This window comes from Hyalella azteca, unplaced genomic scaffold (genome assembly GCF_000764305.2).
Source record: "Hyalella azteca isolate HAZT.00-mixed unplaced genomic scaffold, Hazt_2.0.2 contig16927, whole genome shotgun sequence".
In the NCBI taxonomy this organism is placed as follows: Eukaryota; Metazoa; Arthropoda; class Malacostraca; order Amphipoda; family Hyalellidae; genus Hyalella; species Hyalella azteca.
The window spans coordinates 89-20,478 of NW_025946732.1; the positions used below are offsets into that span (position 1 = coordinate 89).

At 37.6% G+C, this 20,390-nt stretch overlaps 1 protein-coding gene across 2 annotated transcripts; it reads left to right on the forward strand.

Moving 5' to 3' along the window:
* Positions 1–280: 280 nt before the first annotated feature.
* On the forward strand, positions 281–9,153 carry LOC108664347 (lysophosphatidylserine lipase ABHD12). Of its 2 annotated transcripts, none has more exons than XM_018150924.2 (9): positions 281–293; positions 461–747; positions 2,884–3,002; positions 3,435–3,540; positions 4,293–4,531; positions 4,713–4,849; positions 5,531–5,647; positions 6,025–6,314; positions 7,742–9,153. In XM_018150924.2, exons 2-9 carry the CDS (start codon positions 689–691, stop codon positions 7,770–7,772), a joined length of 1,098 nt encoding a protein of 365 aa, XP_018006413.1. In that variant the 5' UTR covers positions 281–293; positions 461–688; the 3' UTR covers positions 7,773–9,153. The 2 variants fall into 2 exon arrangements, with proteins under 2 accessions (XP_018006413.1, XP_047741062.1); XM_047885106.1 differs by having other exon boundaries at positions 292–314.
* Positions 9,154–20,390: the final 11,237 nt, after the last annotated feature.

The window sequence follows — 20,390 nt, forward strand, 5'->3', positions numbered from 1 at the left end:
TCAATAATTGATTACCCAAAAATCCCTAAGTGGTAAACACCACCTTGGCCTGTGGGCCATTATTGAAGGCAATAAGTGCCCTTTTTAGCCATCAATTATGATCCATATACTGTTATTGCTAGTAGGCTAATTGCAACATAAAAAATAACACTTCAAAAAAGACAAAAAAGTTGAAAAAATCAAATAAATCAAAAAAATCATGAAAAAATCAAAAAAATCATTGATTTTTTATTTTTTTTGATTTAAAAAAAAAAATCAAAAAAATCACCAACCCTGAAAGTCCACCATCTCATGTGAGGCACAGTGCAGAGCATGTTAGTAGTAATTAACCTGGGATGAAATATGCATATATTTATCAATAAATCATTTACATTACTTATCATTGATTATGCTGTCTAGTAGCAGCAGTCGTAACATGCCTGCTCTTTATTGCGTCTTATAACTGACTTTTTGCCCACAGTTGCACAAATTCTGAGCTCTATCCTGTCAAGAGGCGACCTTGGACGGGTCTCCAGAGCCCCTTCAACTTCAAAAAAGAAGAATCTGGAGAATGGAAGAGTGGAAAAACTTTTTGTTGAAGATAAAGTTTATTTAAATTCTGTCCTAACTCCTGATTACTCCAATTCAGCATATTCAGAACAGACAGTTATTCCTTCAGAGTTTGTGAAGTTTTTTCTCTGAATCAAATATGATGATTAAGCGTCTATCCTACTGCATATTTTTAATATGTTTATGGATTGGAGGGATGTAAGTTTTCAATTAACTATATTATAGGTAATAAACTTGACAACATTATTAGATTAGGCATAAATATAGTCCATGGGAGTAACCACATTTGTATATACTACAATTTACATTTCTGCATCATTTTTAGAATTTCCTGATAGTTGTACAGTTTCTTCCGTTGAAAAATTATTCAAGTCTTTTAATATAGGTAGTATTGTTATTCATGATTAAGATTCTTTCTGAATTTGCTTTTTGTTGAGAATATTTGCCAACTTCTAACAGGAATTGAAGGAATTATCCACTACTGTAAAATGGGGTTACTTTGACCGGTGGGGTAACTTTGACCACTTTTCGTTTTTTTTAACAAAAACCCCCAAAACTCAAAAACGATTTGACATAGAGAAATTTTGTCAATGGCCATCAAAGGCCTAATACTAAGGCTACATAACACAATAGAAAGATTTAAAAAGTTTGCATATCTAATAGGTTAAAAAATTAATAATGTGACCCACGAAAAAGAGCTATTATTTAAAGCCTGTCGGTGTACCCCCTCCAATTTTTTTATTTTTTGGTAAAATAACTCCAGGTTTTGATGCATTGTAGTAGAACTCTTCTAATTACATATGCAAAAGACAAATTTTAGGAAAGTGTCATAGTTTGCAAATGGGAGGCGCCGCCCCCCAATGGGGGAACTTTGACCACCTAATGGCAGCTGTGAGGGGGTAACATTGACCGGCTTGGAAATTAAGTTAAAATCACCATATGTACCTATATAACATATTTTATGTTTAATACACCTATTAATGTTTTTTTCTTTATGTTTCAGACTCTACAGAGTCTTATATATGGTAATTTTTACTTAATTTCCAAGCCGGTCAATGTTACCCTGTCATGGCTGCCATTCGGTGGTCACATTTCGCCCATTGGGGGGCAGCGCCCCCCATTTGCAAACTATGACACTTTCCTAAAATTTGACATTTGCATATGTAACTAGAAGAGTTCTACTACAATGCACCAAAACCTGGAGTTATTTGGAGTTATTTTACCAAAAAATAAAATTGATTTTACCACCCGGTCTAAGGAACCCCAAGAGCTGGGGTAACAAAGACCATCACTTTTTTTTGAAATTACATCAAAACTATGAGAGGCAGGAGCCAGCAATTTATGGTGAGTAAAGCTAGAGTATAGGCCTGTATTTTGCTTGTTTCAATTTAAGTTTACCTCATCTAGTAAAAAAATGGCATCATTTTGAAAAAAAGTGGTCAAAGTTACCCTATTTTACGGTACCTATTAGGACCTACAAAGCTTCAATCTAAAGCGATTTTTGTCCCCTATCTCTGTCCTCTGACTCCTAACTGGAAAATTGGGCAGAAACCACCTGTGAATTGGACCTGATCTGCAGTCAATCTGGCCAATTTCACCTGTTCCTATGGACCTTTCCCAATTTCTTCGATAAAAAATAGTAAAAATTGCCCATTTTCATGCACAATTTTGAAAATCACTTGTGAAACAATTTTTCTACCTGCAATTTTAGGAAAATTTTGCCTGATATTCCAAATACGCCTTGGCTATCCTCTCAAATCTCAAAAAGGCATAGGATATGTTTACTTCTTGAGGTGAAACTAGAGCTTTCACTTCAAATTTTGATGCTATGAGATGTTATTTAGATGAATTATTTCCTAACTAAATACCTATAAAAAATAATACCATGATTGATCAACAAAATTTAGAATTATATAATCCAAAATGATTGGAGCTGAAATATTTCAGTTAATGCTTGACTAGAGTTAATGTTTTAGACAATGTTTGGACTTTTAAAATCTTACATTTTTCATGCTATGAACAACAAATTTTAAAGTGCAATCTTCCTCTTTGAGGCTTGTGTTTTATGTGAACTCTTCCATTTACTCTTGGATCTGTCAAACTGAAAATTCCAATTTGCAGATACTATGGTACCGGTACTCGAAATTCTTTTCCACCTATTGATAATAAAGTGATCCGCTTGAGCTGCAAGATTTTTATTTAAACATAAAATATTTCTTTGCAAGCTTAAGATTTTTAATGAAAAATTTGCATATATGCTTGACAAATTTCTCCTTCAGAATTTCTCTGTTATATGTATATACATATCATAAAATTATTAAAACATTTTCCCAGGTCAGTTACTGCTGTGTTGTGGAGTGCCTGCGTTACCTTGACGGTCACCTACATCATACTGCCCCTGCTCTACAAAACCTGTCCTTCATTTTCACGGCATCTTATATTCCTAAATTATGGTTTGACTTATTTTAGTTTTCAAAATTTAAGTTTGATTGATGTGTCTGTTTAATAGAATCAAGAACACATAATAGCCAAGGTTTTGGTGATATCTAATGATGTCTGAAATAACAGAAAGGGTTTTCTAGACATTGTTTAAAAAGTTTGTTCTTTATATGTGACACAAACAACTTCATTCATTGTAGCAGCTTCTATATATGCATTAAAAGATGAATTTCTTTATCCAGATGAACAATTCAGATCTAGATTTTAAAATTGCTTCATGTTTGCTATAATATGAAAAGTTTGTTTGCCATTGTAGATCATTTTTGATTGCTATAAATTTTCCTGGTTCATTTAATTATTTTTAAATTTTTCCTTTTCCGAACAATTTCTTATAAAACAATTTCTTCTTTACTGAACAATTTCTTACGGCAATAATTCTTTTTTAGTGTATTGTCCTTGGGCATATGACTTCAAACATCCATCCAAGAAAGGATTGGAGGGAGTTGACAACTTCTACCTCACAGTCAGGCCTGGTGTTGTACTTGGAGTCTGGTAAGCTGGATAATTCCTGCTCTGTTGCTTGACCTTTGTCTTGTTACTCCAATATATTCAACTCAAACATTGCAAAAAAGTTTATATTCATTCAAATTGTAAGCTGCACAACAGACAGCTCAGAAATTGTGACAATTGCTCCAATTCCTCATGGAATGCAGTTTATAGGATATCACAAAGTGATCTCTGTCCACCATTACAGCCTTGTCCTTTGCACCCTATTTCTCCTTTCATACTGACATGCCCAAATTTGGCACTTGACAAGTGATATTGTCATCATCACACAACCTTCATCTATAGCAGTGATACAAACATGAATGTGAGGTGACACGCAGCTGTAGTGCAAGCGTTCTTATGACAAAAAACCTTAGGAATCCCTGTGTAAAGTTCCTGTGTAGCAACTCACATGTATGGTTTGAGCGTTTTGTTATGACTGCACCATTGCAACTAGAGTGGTAAGAATCTTTAGGTACTATAGCCGTATTTTTATTTTTATAAAGGTTTAACTGAATATCAATAAAATCCCAGCTCAGCGCGTAATACATTATTTCTAAGAGGACATTTATCAGAGGCCATACTTTCAAAACTTGCTACGTGAACGTAAGTACCTACGCTCTATTTTCTTGTCTGTGATTGGTGTATTTTGCTTGAAAGGCCGTCAATGATTGGCTGATGAACTTACGAACTCTTAACTTTTTTGAAAGTATAGGCCCTGTGCACTTTATCTTCATGTATTTGTTTTTGATTGCCAGGCACTTGCTGCCAATGCCTCTGAAGTCAGCTCCCCCCACGTCAGAAGGCCGGCCTCATAACCCCCAACAGCCTGGATGCTGCAGCCACTCTGACTACTACGAGAACGAGCTCAGGGACGGGCGACCAATCATTGTTTACCTCCACGGCAACACCTCCTGCAGGGCACAACCAACACGTGTTGGTCTTTATGAAGTGCTCAGGAAAATGGGATTCCACGTCATCACGTTTGACTACAGAGGCGAGTCTTGACATTTATTCACTAGTATTACACCATTCTTATATTCGACTCTGTACCCATCATCTTCGATTACAAATTTTCTGTAATAAAATTTTTAAAATTAAGGTAAGAACCAGCCTATTTTAGACCCGTGATGGCAATAAATAAGTCTCCCTCTGATAACCCTGGTTGTGGTGCGCAGGATACGCAGACTCGTCGCGCGTGTCGCCGAGCGAGGCGGGCCTCGTGGAAGACGCGCTCCACGTCTACGCGTACGTGAGGCGCGTCGTGGGAGGGCACGCCCCTGTCATCATCTGGGGACACTCGCTCGGCACCGGGGTGAACATACCAACTTGTTCATAGATCAAGCCTATCTTATTCTCTCGCAAAAAATATAATATTTTTGAACGCTGGTTGCGAGACTTAAAACTCAGTTGAGTCTCCACCGCGTACGAGTTAAATATCATGTGTGCGGTGGTGACAAGAGATAGTGAGACGTTGTTCACTTGATGCCTTCCGGAGTAACCAATAATATTCGGTACTTGCACAGCCTTGAGTATTTTGCATCTGTTTATTGAAAGCTTCTAGAATATTTACAAAGAAAATATCCACAAAGAATTTCTGCATCATATTTAATTTAGAAGCTTAGATAGCCTCCCCAGTTGTGAGATCGCGAGCTCTCTTGCCTTAGGATCAGGATAGCACCTTCTGGGTAACTCACTTCAACTTTTTCATCATTTAAAATTACGTTATTTTTATCCATAATAATTTCTAACCAATTCATTAGAACTATTTGAAGTTTTTAAATAACATGACACCGCAGAACTACCCATGACTCAGAATTTTTTTTTTTTTAGTATGGCCCCTGGCCCCATCACCTGACATTACGGCCCCTGGCCCCATCACCTGACAGTACGGCCCCTGGCCCCATCAGTTGACAGTACAGTCATCTGAGTTGACAGTACCGTCATCTGAGTTGACAGTACCGTCATCTGAGTTGACAGTACCGTCTAATGACAGGTTTCCTCGCACGCGGTACGGCAGCTGTGCGCGCAGCAGCAGGCCCCCGACGCGCTGGTGCTCGAGTCTCCCTTCAACAACATCAGGGACGAAGTCCGGGAACATCCTCTCTCTGCTGTGCGCATCACGCTTATTATCGCCTTAATTTACTATATGCATTAAAATATACATGTTGATAATATATACAAAATGTATATTGACAATATTTACAATATGCATATTGACAATATTTACAATATTCATTTTGATCGTTCATTGTACTTCCTACGACCTTAATTTTAAACATGCATTTTACTGTGTGAATTTTATATTATAATTATAGTGCGAATAATTTGTCTCGGATCTTTTTATGTTACGTAGATTTCTTCTACGGCTAGTAAAGAAATGAAGTCGCATGACATGGTAATCCCGAAGCTTTACTCCGTAGACAAACTCTGCAGGCTTTCCTCGCCGCTGTTCCCGAGCTGTTCCACTAAAGTTCTCCCCTGCGGCAGGTGTTCCGCAAGATGCCGCTGTTCGAATGGCTGTTCCTGGAGCCCCTGGATCAAGCTGGCCTGCGCTTCACAAGCGACGTGCATTTAGAGCACGTAAACGTGCCCGTGTTGATCCTGCACGCAGAAGACGACCTCGTGGTTCCCTTCAAGCTGGGGCGTCGTCTCTACGACCACGCCGTCAAGCACCGACCTGACCATTTCCCCACCGTCAGGTTCATGCCTTTTGCTGCCCGGCACGGCCTAGGCCACAAGTTCATCTACCAGTCGCCTAAACTTCCCGATATTTTCAGGTGAGCTCATCAGAATACGCAGATCTTTTTTAGGTGTGCAGTTTGAGGGGAGCATGTCGGTTGCGGAAAACTTCTTTCGGATCACTTTGAAAAACTTGGTACACATATGTAAAACAGGAATCGAAGAACTTTTTGTTCATGTCAATTTTTCGAAAAAAATGAAAGAAACCTTAAAATTCATAAAAAACGGCCAAAAAGGGGTACTTTAGAAAAATGAATGCATCATACAATTTACGTGCCACAACATTAACCAGGCATATCATTCGATTGGTAAAGACAATATCTAGCAATTCTCGAGCCACTTTTTCAATTTTTGTCTTGGTTTTCTTCTTATGATGATTTTTCTGAAAAATTTCGATTTTTCGAAATTTCCCCCAATTCCCCCCCCCCATTTTGCAATATATAATTCAAACTACAACGAAAAAGATGGCTCTACAATCGCTAGATCTTTTTATTACGAATTGAATGGTATATGTCTCATCGCTGTAGCTTCAAAACTCTAGGAGGAGGTAGGTTTGCCGTGATATAAAGTGTAAATGTTCTGAAAAGCGCGACAAAGTCCCGCGCGCATCGCAATAGGCACTCAATGTAGCAAAGATACAAAACTAAGCGTTACTGGAGCTTGATTCCAGTCAAGGATGGTGGGAGCGACTGCATGTACAACTCCCCGTTCAACGACAGGAGGGTGACTGAGCTGCAGTCCGAGTAGAGACTCTATTTATATGCTCGGCAGCGAATTTCCTCCAATCTTATTTCTTAAAGACCCTCACCCCCTCCCTTGCGGGATCTGTCCTGAACGCATAAAACAACGTACAGAGATGGTTTTGGTACCGTTGGATAGCTCAGAATGTCAGCTTTAAGATGAGACTAAAAACTGGAAAAGCCAAAACGGTCGACTTGGACCGACAACGACATGCTCCCCTTAAGAGTTGAGAATCACTACGTATATTTTCAGGTGTGCACATCAGAATATTCTGATCTTTTTTAGGTGTGCAGTTGAAGAGTTGAGAATCACTATATTTTCAGGCAAGGAGATGAGAATATTCAGATATTGCAATGTTATGTCACCCGTTTCTTGTGTGTCGGAAATGCAAATTCCCCCACAAAATAGTATAATGAAATCACTGAAGTTGATGAAAACTGCATGTCATTTTATTTCACCAGCGGAAGGAAATTCATGCAATCAACCTGTATACTCAGTATTATTTTCGTAAATTACGTAGGGTACGTAGAATAGCTCAAATTGCGATTTTATGTTCTGTTATATCCAATTTCCATTGGAGCATACCCATACAATATTCTCTTTACTTCCAATTCAATCTTGGATTTCTTTAGATTTTCTTCCAATGAAATGAAATCTAACATTGTCACTTCAATTTTAACTCCCAGCTTAACATATATTCTTGAAATGTTTTCTTGCCCTACAGACAATTCCTGGAAGACGTGAGTATCTTATAAGCATCGCCCTGAAACTTCACGTCTGCAACATCTTACTTCAACATCACCCGCGCCTGACGCCTGCGTTAACATCTTACTTCAACATCACCCGCGTCTGACGCCTGCAACATCTTACTTCAACATCACCCGCGCCTGACGCCTGCGTTAACATCTTACTTCAACATCACCCGCGCCTGACGCCTGCGTTAACATCTTACATAAATTTCACGTAAAACTATTCAATAGAAATAAAGTCTGCTGCTTTCTCAAAATTCCCATTTGAACCTCATTACTAAGGCAAAGACACAAAATTTTTGTTCCGCGAAAGGTTCATATTTCTTATCAAGCCTTTGCGGTGGCGGCAAAACAATATCAGTATTTTTTTCATATTCAATATTATTTTTTGCAATGTAATAAGATTCTAATGAGAAGTTGCTTAAGTTGTGTTACTTGAGTTTTATTTTCGGTTCAAGAGTTCAAAGCCAAAGTCTATCATTCCACCTAAACTCGAGAACTACATCGAAACATAGTTTGAGTTGTTGTAGTGAAGTTTAAGTAGTTGCAGTGAACAGTTCTTTCATTTATTCGACAATAGTATGAAACAATTTTTCTTTATTCATTCGACAATATCGTTTATTGGAGTGATTATATTAGACATATATGTGGTAAGTGCCGTGTATAGATATTCATACAATTGATGAGTGCCTTCACCGCACAACATTTTTGTAACTCGCGTGTGTCGCTTGGGTTGAATTTTTGTGATAAACAATAGCAAAAAATAACGTAATGTCAGCTGCAGTCAATTTATTGAGTTGTCCCAGCATTTTGAGAAACTCAACGTGCGTTTCATGTTTTGTGAGACACAACCTCTCAACGTGAATGTGAATGTGGAGGCAGTGCAATGCGATGAAAAAATGAACCTCTTAGCAGGGCTGATATGTGACCATGTCACACCGCACAATTAGAATTCCTTAAACCATTCCAATTTTTTACTTGATGCTACTCTACTTTGGTGTCTAATTCACGATTCATTAAGCTAATGACCAGTATAACTTAAACTTTCAATTTAATTTTAATGATCGCTGCATCGTAGAACACATTCATCTAAATAATCCGTACGTTAAACCTAATGATTTCTATATCAATTAAAAGGTTTTCGTGAATTTGTACATAAATCTTTTCAGCGAAGCGTCTGATGTTTTTTATGCTTTCTTAACTTCGATTAAGTGTTTCCCTAAGTCATGTCTCAATTTTATTGCATTTAATTATATTTAAATATTTATTATTTTTAGGCTAGAAGCGTTCTTGCATGAATGACTAAGCAAATTTATGTACGTAGAGCAGCATGACCCGATGTCCAAAGATTTTCCAATTTATTTCAAAGTACAGTTTGTTAAGAAGTTATATTCTTTTTATTATTATTATATGTTTTCTTGAATAAAATCTCAATATAATCAAGTGCAAGAAAATTTCTTGGCACCATCATTTGTGTGCCAGGTTATATTTGGCTAAATATTTAGAATGAGTACTTTTTTGAGTAGTGCAACCTCGAATGTATTCGCATTGTAACAAGGATATTTATTTCTACGCACAACTCGAGCATTTATTCGTATGCTATAGCATTAATATTTTTCTGTTGCTGCCCCAGGTCCCATTCTGTATAGACCCTTGTTCTTAATAGCATCTGAACATTAGAGAGCAGTGATGAACCGCGACCGTTTTGTTCTTTTTTGCGAAAAATTGTCGATAAAGATTAACGTGCTTATCACCGCTCACTTTGTTCGATTACCTGTCACAAGATTGAACTGGCGTGAATGAACTTCTTCATCTCAAAAACTAAAAGAACTTGACACTAAAACTGCATGTGAAGAATTACAAACCGACAATAAATTGGTATATACCGGTAGCTACCTCACATCTCATGATGTATAACATTTTATTCAGATTCTGCCATCGCCCCGTTTTTCCTTTAAGTTAACAAAACTCGTATCGTTGCTACTGATGAAAATGTCTTAAGAGTCCTCGTACTCTGTAGACTCTATAGACTAAGCCTGGGGTTTATTTCTGGCAACGACCGCTTGCGCGGTGGAAACATTTTTAGTTTCACGATTCAAAAAATGTATTTAGTTAAGCTTTTATTGATGCTCCGATGCGACTCCAACACCACAGTAGCACTCACGTCGCACGAATATGCTTGCCGCTAGCTTATAATGTCTTCAGTCTTTTCTAATTTAAGAAGTATAGATAAGAAATTAATTTAAACCTGCTGTCAGTGTTTGTTTTAAGAAAAGTTCATGACATTAGAGTTAATGATGGACCTTCACCCACCAGCAGCACAGGATATCTTGCATTCTTCTCATGTGTTTATGACAGCTCTAAGTCGCGCTTCGAACCGCCGACTCATGCTAATTCACTCTAAACTATCAACACGGCAGTTCGTGAACAGCAGTTTTACTTACAACCTGCCTACTCTAAAAAGAGTGCACTATAATAAGCTATCAACACGAATATACATTCTAAGTGAATGACAGTTCTAAGTCGCGTTTCGACTTACGGGCTCATAACGGTTCTCTTTACCACTCTTTTTACATTTTTTTTAAAGAGTATATCAGGGTTGAGTTTACTGCCAGTGTTGATTAAGTAAACCGTTTTTGTTTTAATGAGATCAAACTAATTTATTTAAGTTAGAAGCGCAATTAATGTATTTAAGTTAATAATTTAAAATTTAATCAAAATGCGTTCCCAGATCGTAAGACTCCCCCAAATTATTGAGAGTCTTATCTTGCTTGTATGTCTGTCATGACTGGCAATAAAACGCTTCTTTTATAGCAATAAGTTCCATAGGACTTCCTCTCAGCACAAGTACTCCTATTGGTCGATAATATTTCTTGAATTACTTGTTACAAAGTAACGCATTTCTGTTTGCATACGTTCAATTAGTATAATAATTTGTATTGCTATAAAGTGATGTTGCTATCGTTCGATGTATACGATTTTTTTATTTGTTTTATCCTTGTTTCTTCTACGCCTTTTTACCCGTTTTTCCCTCCTGTCATGATTAACCTCCAAAATAACATTTGATTTACTCCTGAAATTTCTCAATAATTTAAGAGCTATTCTATTCTCTTTGATTGCTTTTAATTGAGAATTTCAAACTTGTGCAATAGAGAACAAATTCCGCGTGGGCAACGTAGCGCTTCTGATGAAATGTGAAGGCGATTTATGTGCGTCAATGACTTCATAGCTGACGCCACAGCTGCTTAATGTAATGGTGACTTCGTCCTTCAGTCTCGGTATTCTCTGCAGTACTTTCTTAACATTACATGATAGTATTATAATATTACTCCTTACTGTGGATAAATATATATTAATTGTCTCACTCGGAAGATTTCATTCTCACATGGTAAAGCGCTTCAAGTGAAGAAGGTTGCACGCACCAAAAATACGGTCGAATTATAAAATAAAGAACTTAAGCGAGACGCCATGCATATTCATTTCACTTATTATAATGTAGTTTAATAGTTACCGTGTATTTTACTCGGTCTTTCATTGGAATTGGAACTGCATTAGAATTTGTCGAAACGCAAAAGTATCCCGAACCGTCGCCTTATATATCGAATATCGACGAAGATATGCGGAGACTAAGTAGTCTAGCTGATGAGTAATTAATCATACCTAATTAATTTCTAGAGTCTCCGTGTAGTCGGGTGATCAAGGTCACTAAAATCGGAGCAGCGAGTTCGGGGTTTGAAACCCATGACTTGTGAAATTTTTTCCAAAACTGGTAAAGTGGCTGCGTGGTCAAGAATCCGCGAGGGTGGCCTTCGAACGAAGGGCACTAATTGGTAATATATTAAGGAGGATGTGATCGAGTTAATTCTTATGGTCAATGTAGTACTTCTCCACTTATCGTGTGAAAATAGTTCTGCTGTTATTGTGTTCTGGAGGAAATAGTAGTTATTAGAAAGTAGATTTTGAGTCAAGAAAATAACGATCGATTTGTATTAGCTCCCTTCACTTTCAGGCAGTCAACACGAAAAAATACTGAATTCTGGACAATAAACCTTAGTTTTAGTTTCGATTTTACTTGCACAAGATCTGAGAAAACGGAAAAATGAAACGCAGATCTCTGTCATGCGTGAAAAGATTCATTTCTAAAGCCTATAACAAACATGAATAAATGAAGATGGAACAGAATAGCCACTGCGTGTCGCCCTTCAAGTTGCGCATGCACCCATCAGGCGGATTCCTGTGAATTCGCTAGATATTCAGTTTGCATTTACAAAATTAAATTTAGGGATAAGTATTTCGAAGGCGAAAATTCGTTTATTTTCCGTTATTACAACGTATATATTCATGGATTAAAATGACTAATCATTATATTATAACGATCGTAAACAGAGTATGTATATTCCTATCATCACAATGCTGAAAATTTGAACAGAAAAACACCGTTTTCAATTTATTGGAACAATTTTTATTTCAAGCAACAGATTCAGTTGGCCTTGTTTCGATTGATGTTTCCATAAACCTGACGCGTAACTTTATTAATACAAATTCAATATCAATGAATTCAATTTAATTTTAAACCAAATAATGAATTTATATGACGGAATGCAATGGTAAAAATTACTCGAGCTATTAGCATTTTATTCTTCAACATAAACCAGTTTTTAATCAGACAAAGTTATTTCACGATTAGAAGTTAAGGATTATCTCTTAGGTGCATTTGAAGGTGCAGACAAAATACGCATGTATAGTGCGAACGTGCTTTACAGTGCATTATTTAATAATTAAAACTCTCAAATTTTTTATAGCGAGCTGAAAACTTTGAACACATATTGATATATGTTAGTGTTCTAAAGTTTTGGTGAAGTTTTATTTTTATCCTAAGTCAAGTCTACATATAAGGGGAAAATTGTTCGTTTTATTCATATAGACAAATGATTTTTCAGGACGCGTTTTGAGATCGTAGTATATATTATATTAAAGTATGACTGAAAATGTGGATGCTGCGGAACTAAAAAAAATTATATTACACAGGGTACGCAGGTGCGACTGCGGTCAGCCTCAGAGGTTGTATGGCGACAGGCTTGTGAACAAAAACGCTTTTTTCGCTCGCGTTTCCATAATTTTGAGTTGTCTTTATTTTCTTGAAGCCTTGTTCAAGATTTGCGTCGTTCGCCTCATCTCTTTCGTCACAAGGGCATTTCTCGTCGCGGAAAGAGGGAACTTTTCCATCGGAGTCCGCAGTCATGGATACGGAAATTGCTCCTAACTCCCGCTGTTCCTTCAGTGCTGCAAATGATGCCAGTGATGGTGGATGAGGGATAATTTGACTTGCGATTGATGTAAGGTATAAGAAATTTTCATACCTCGCTGCAGTTTGTCGTGAAAGCTCCACTGGATCGCTCGCATGAACACAGATTTCATCGTTTTCTTTTGACTGTTTGGAAAACAGGTCCTCTTTGGTTGAAGTCCATATTTCTCTTCCTTCTTCATCGTAACTGTTTTTTCCTCTGGCTTTAAATTTCCCCCTATCAATTTTGCTACTTGAATTGAGAGTTTTCACTCGTTTTTTCCATGCACCCTGAGTTTGGTTAATGTATGTCTTGGTGCTGCCTCCCGAAGAAGGCAAGGAGGGCAAATTGGCTTTCCGTTTACTAATTTTTTCTTGTATTTTATGCACCCGTTGGTCATTTGGATGATCAATTTCAATTTTTTTACCACCCACATTCGCTTTGACCTGTCGTAAATAAATTCTTGTTAAGTCTATGGCACCTGGGTCCGCCATAGCTGAATTAAGTGGTGTAACTGGCGATGGATCTTGTCGTTCCTCGAGTTCCTTCTCCTTCTGGCTGTCAAACTCGTCTTTTTTGAAGTCGGAATTGATCTCTTCGGTTGAATTTTTAGCTGATACCAATTTCATATTTTGATCCATGGCACTACTTTTCTGTTGAGATTCCGTTATGTGTTTGAAATGATCATCGTCGAGACGCATATTAATCGTCACAGTGGAATCAATGGACGATTTCCCTGCTAACTGAGTTGGAGAGAACGAAAGCCCTCTCGTATTCGATGAGAAACTAGGCGTAGATGTGCTTGATGAGTTCACTTGTGAACATGAGGGATGCGGTAATGGACAAGATGGCTGGGACAGTGAACAAGATGGCAGAGACAGTGAGCAAGATGGCTGCGACAGAGAGCAAGATGGCTGCGACAGCGAACAGGATTGTTGCGGAAGACAGAGTGTTGACTGCGGAAGAGAACTGGGCTGCCGAAGTATACTTGGAGAATCTGGGAGTGAACAAGTCGGCTGCGGCACAGAACACGATTGCGGTGGTAAAGGTAAGGATGCAGGCGGGACTGCAACAAGTAGTCGAGTGTGAGGTAAATTTGAAGGCGGGGGCGACAGATGAGAGGGATGTGGCCCCAGGGGAGACGTGAGTCCAATCAATGCGGGGTGGTAGAGGGGGTTCAGAGTGCCCAGGCTCCCTGCCAGCGTCATGCACCTGCACAAAGGATCAATCAAATATTATCCCATAAACGAGCCTTGCATTCGCAAGGTCCTTCAAATGCTAATGAACTGTATGAATATAGTAATTCATTGCACTTCTATGCCACCGGATTGCTAGTTTACCACGTTGATCGTCACCACGATTATTAGTCGAAGCGGCACTGTTTATTCGTACCTCTACTGCTTGTGTCCTGGCGATTTTTCTCCCTCCGATTTAAAGGTGGCATAATTTTTGACCCAAGTCACCAATAAGTTTCAAAGAACACCTTAGCAATTATCAGAACCACTTTATGAATTTTACTTGTTGTGCAGTAGCGGTGATATACCACATATCGTTTTAATTTTTATAAAATCCGGACGAAACTGAGCCAAGATACGATTATTTCGAACTTGCTTCAAGTGAATTTCCACGTATACTAAGTGAGCACATGCATGGGAGCGCCAACACGTGGCGCGTGCTCTTCGGTAGCGTGCGCAGTTCCCGAACACCACGTGTCTTTCTGTTCATTTCACAGACGTTAATGATATTTTTAGGTGAGTTGCGGAAAGTTCAATCTCTATGTTTTGCAAAAAGCATCTCTTAATCTAAATGTGAGCCCTCAGTGTGTCTTTGAGTTCCTGGAGAGGTTAATCAAGCGTCGTCTTTGATACCTAATTCAGCATTAATGTTAAGAAAGCTGGGTGTTTGCTTAAACGTACTAACATTTAAATTACTAAGACCTGCCCAGATTGTATTAATTTAATATTGAAAGGCATAGTTACTTATTTAATTATATATCTGATTTAAACTAATCTGCTTGAATTGGAATTTTTGCACTTTTACATGCAGATTTGCAACGTGATCTTATATTTTATCCTATTGTTTCCGCTAAGCTCGTAAAATCCTCGAAATCCGGGGTTTGTGTATAATAAAAATTATACATTTGATATTTAAAGAATGCCGGTTATTGAATGCGCATGATGTAAGATGCATTATGAATATAATGAATATTATGTATATTTGACTACCTATTAGATATTAATGCCGGCATAAGGTATTGTGAGGCTGCGCTGCGTGCTGCCGCCGCTTAATGGTTGCTGCTAATAACGATCAACTCGATGATGAGCGCGGCGATAATGACTGGAGCAACATGCGACCTGCTCTGGCTAGCCACACTGCGTTGAACACTGTCAACACTGTGCAATCCTACGGCGAATGGCGACACTGTGCCGAGCGCTGTCAACACTGTGCAATCGTATGGTACGGCAAATGGCGACACTGCGCCGAGCACTGTCAACACTGCGCAATCGTACGGTACGGCGAATGACGACACTGCGTCGAACACTGTCAACACTGTGCAGTGTGCAATCCTACGGTGAATGGTGACACTGCGCCGCTCTGTCAACACTGCGCCGAACACTGTCAACACTGTGCAATCGTACGGTACGGCAAATGGCGACACTGTGCCATTCGTTGGCATACCGCGTTATGCCATCATGAGAGGCAACACGTTCTGTGTGGATCTGTACACTGCTATATGCTTATTTTATTTTATGGGACTGTTCCCAGCTGCAAACTTATTAATAGGGCCTGTTGCCAACTTTCATGCATTATATTTACCAGTTCCTAGTTATTAACCTAGGAAACCTATTCAGTTTCCCGTGCTCAATTCAATTTGAATGAAGTTTAATTTCAACATCCGAGGTCTGCATTAAGACTAGGGCAGAGCGAACAGCTATAGACTTTCTGAGTTGGCGTAAGCCGTGTGATACAACGCTATGCAGCACTTCAAAAGGGTTACGATCCTTCATAATCGGATCATGGAGAATCTAAATCTCTTTGCAGTGCAGTTGTGAAAGTTATTGCTGAGGCTCTGATTGTGGTGAAGCTTGTGCATTGCGACACGCCTTGAAAATGATGTTTATGAAATCTCTGTGTTCATTGCGTGTGTGTTAGCGTTAGGTGCATTATATATAAATGTGTACCAAGTTGGTGTAGGATTTATCAACTTGCACTAAATTATATTGTATTTAATTATGTAAAGGAATTCAGTGAGCAGGATCATGTTTGTGCACATAATATGAATTTTGTACTCAAATATCTGGACTTAATTATTTTGAAATACCCGTGTTTCATTTTGCACACCTGATCTAAAGCTCATTAATAAAAAATTCGAGTTTAAAAGATTGAAATACTTTATTAGAACATGATTGCAATCGCACTTAATTCTTTCCCTTGCGTGTAAACATATGATAATCATTGTAATTAAACACATATTCAAGTGATTTTAATTTTAATGCAAATTTAGAGGGAATGAATGAACTCCCTCGCCATGACGAATGAATTCAGGTTTTGTTTGATGAATATAGACCCATACGCTGTTTGTTGATAATAGATGATAATACATTGAAATTCAACGTATAATATACATATTCCGCGTATTAATTTTGACATAATTTATTCAGGGCTCATATAGTTTGAGTTTTGCCCTGTCACCCTGCATATCTCCCTCGTGATCGTAACTGCCTTCCCTCATTACCCTCAGTCAGGTCGGCTTGTGCTCCTGCTATATTTTACTTTAGGGTTTTCCATCTCCCATTTCTATTTTACTTTATGCTATGCCTTATTATGTCGCTATTTTCTCATATTAGTAAGACTTTTAGCCATGCATGGCTTTGTGGGCTCAACGGGCGATAATTAATCGTACATTTGGCAGTTGTTTGCAATTATTGACAGGATTTAATAATTAAATTTGATTATGTTTTGAGAATATGAATAATGATTTGTTTATCAAGTTACACCAATTATCAGACCATTGAAGTTAATGGTTCACTCACCTATAGTTTACATGTATAAATTACATTAAACTGGTATAAATTGCTTTAAGACTGAATCATTAAAATTAGGGATTTCAATTAAAACTCAAGTATTCACACACAAATAAGCCTTAGAAAAACAATAACTAAATATCCCAATTGCTCATTTTATTTTTTATTCCAACTTAAATTTTATGCGAATCTTAAGTTTATTTAAAATTAGTTTTGCAATTAGTTTCAAACTAATTAAGATCAGAAAAACTCGAACCAACTCAAAATTATTCGCGTACATAAATATTTTAATCTCAGCTCTATCAATAAAGTTATACTAATTCATCAAAAATCCTAGAATATGCTTCAAAACATCTTCTGTAACTAAACTTCTTGTTAAATTTTTGAGAGTAAAATAACTGCTTCTGAAAGGATATCGAATTACTGCAGACCTGAGAAATGTTTATGCTGAAATAAATTATCTCGGAAGCTCAAACTGCCCTCTGCCTAAACACCAATCAATAGCGTTGCTCAGGGTCACGTGACCGGCAACAATTAACCAATGAGGAGCCTCGTTACTCGACTTCCAGTTGTTAGAGATTGCCAGCTAACATGCGAGCTTTGGAGGACGCATTAAACATGTGCTTGCATGTGTTTTTCATCAAAATCTTTAATTGTTAATGTTAAACCAGATTTTAAATGGAGCGCTGGTGCCTGCGATGGTTGGAAAATTTTTCAATCTTCCTTCACCATTCAATTTGTCAATTTATTTCCATGATGTTCTATAGTTGAGGTTAAAGTTAAACCATAGCCTACCACTAGTTTAGGTGACATTCCATCATTATATCAATAATAAAAAAGTCCGACTATTAATACATCTAGTATTCAATACGAGGTGTTGTCAATCTCATCAGATTCGTATCACGTACGTAGTACATAGCACCTCTACCTATATACAGTGATTCATAACGTATTTGCAACATATGGAAGCAACCCAGTTTTCTAATGATTCGATAAGAGCTTTGTATTTACTGTTCCATTATCGATATTTGTTCGACACTGATTCTCAAGCGAATACCAATAAATTTGAAATAGCATTTTTCAAATGCTCTCCGTCATACTGGAAACCCTTCATTTTCGATTTTGTCGAATGAACCACTTAAAATATTAAACTCAATTAACATTAGTATCGAACCATCTTTAAACCTCGGTAAAAAAATTCGGAAGCCAGCTTATAGATGAGCTTGAAACTTGCTCTATTAATTATTAAGATGTTATATTTCTGATAATAAGCTATCATTTACCGCGCGCCTAACTGTACAGTAGAAGTGGCTAAGCTTGTAAAAGTAGCTATGCTCGCAAAAAAAGCTAAGCTTGTAAAAGTAGCTAAGCTTGTAAAAGTAGCTAAGCTTATAAAACTAGCTAAGCTTGTAAAAGTACATAAGCTTTTACAAGTAGCTAAGCTTGTAAAAGTAGCTAAGCCTGTAGAAGTAGCTAAGCTTTTACAAGTAGCTAAGCTTGTAAAAGTAGCTAAGCTTTTACAAGTAGCTAAGCTTGTAGAAGTAGCTGAGCTTGTAGAAGTAGCTAAGCTTGTAAAAATAGCTAAGCTTGTAAAAGTAACTAAGCTTGTAGAAGTAGCTAAGCTTGTAAAAGTAGCTAAGCTTGTAAAAGTAGCTAAGCTTGTTATTGTAAAAGTAGCTAAGCACTTTCAAGTAGCTAAGCATTTACAAGTAGCTAAGCTTGTGAAAGTAGCTAAGCTCGTAAAAGTAGCTAAGCTTGTAGAAGTAGCTAAGCATTTTCAAGTAGCTAAGCATTTACAAGTTGCTAAGCGTGTAAAAGTAGCTAAGCTTGTAAAAGTAGCTAAGCTCGTAAAAGTAGCTAAGCTTGTAAAAGTAGCTAAAAGTAGCTGTTTTCTAAACCGGAAGAAGTCCTATATTAACGGTCGTCGAATATCAGGCGTGCGCGCCTCTTTCCTTCCGGATATTTTAACTTCCGAGAGCGACCATCTCGGGCCGAACTTATAAGCGGAACTTAATATGCTAGATAACAGTTCGATATTAATCTAACAAACTCTATTTAATTTCTTAGCATGCTTACCGATGGCTAGTCATTCTCAGCCTATCGTTTATAAAGAGGCGTTTGGCCGTTCCGAAAACAATAACTTTTTTCAGCTGAAACTACTACAAAGTCGATTGAATAAAAATTTAAATAGCATCACAATATATGAAATATGGTCGCACGTATCAAAGTAGATTACGGATTAAATTACCGTTAGCACCAATCATTGACAAGTAAAGAAGAGCAGAAACATGGACAGTTTGACGCTCTAATCTTAAGGGCTGCCGTCAATCGGAAGCAAGTGATTGACGCCATCGATTGTCGACGTTGAAGTGTTTCGTTGCGCGATTATATAAAATAGCGATCAGCCCGTAGTTTATCGACGTCTAGTTTCACGTGGCAGAGTTTATATGATAATTATGTTCTAAAATTCATTTTAATTACATATTAAAATAGTATATTATTTGCAATGAATAATTTTATCACCGAAACGATTCATGATTTATGATTAATTCCATTGATCAATCAAAATGATAAAGAATAGTCAACCTATGATTGATTTAACAGGATTTATTGAGAAATATTTCTCGAATCTTCTTGAGATAGCAAACATCTTTTTTAGCCCATTTCTAATTTATGGAAAAAATGCACTATTGTGCTCGTCATGTCCGTCCGTCCGTCTGTCTGTCTGTCTGTCCGTCCAAGACTTCACGTTTCCGTCGACGAGTTAATGCGCTCTCTGTCACTCACTGCACTGAGTACTAAGTTATACTTTCTATCTTCATCTCGAAATAGTTCGGAATCATGCTCAAGATTTTAATGTAATTTTCCAGCATCTGAAAAAATACTCATGGACAACCGTCGTAACAAAGAATATAACTGCTGGGAAATATGCTAATATTTGTGTGCTTGAAGCCTGGCACTGAAATTATTTTGTTCGAGCGAGTATCCGGGTTACTTATCTTGTCGAGACATCACCTGTATCTTAATTTTTGTTTCTGAATAGCAGAGCATATTATGATGAGGAGAGGAGAGTGGGATCTCAACATTCAAATTTGATTTTAAAATTGGTATAATTGAATTGGACTTGATTGATTTGAATTGGTGTTGTTTATTTGATGAGATATGTAAAAACACGATCTTAAAAGCTTTTGGTGAACGCAGACATGACTCACCTACATTGCTGGCATGACTCACCTACAGTGCTGGCATGACTCACCTACAGTGCTGGCATGACTCACCTACAGTGCTGGCATGACTCACCTACAGTGCTGGCA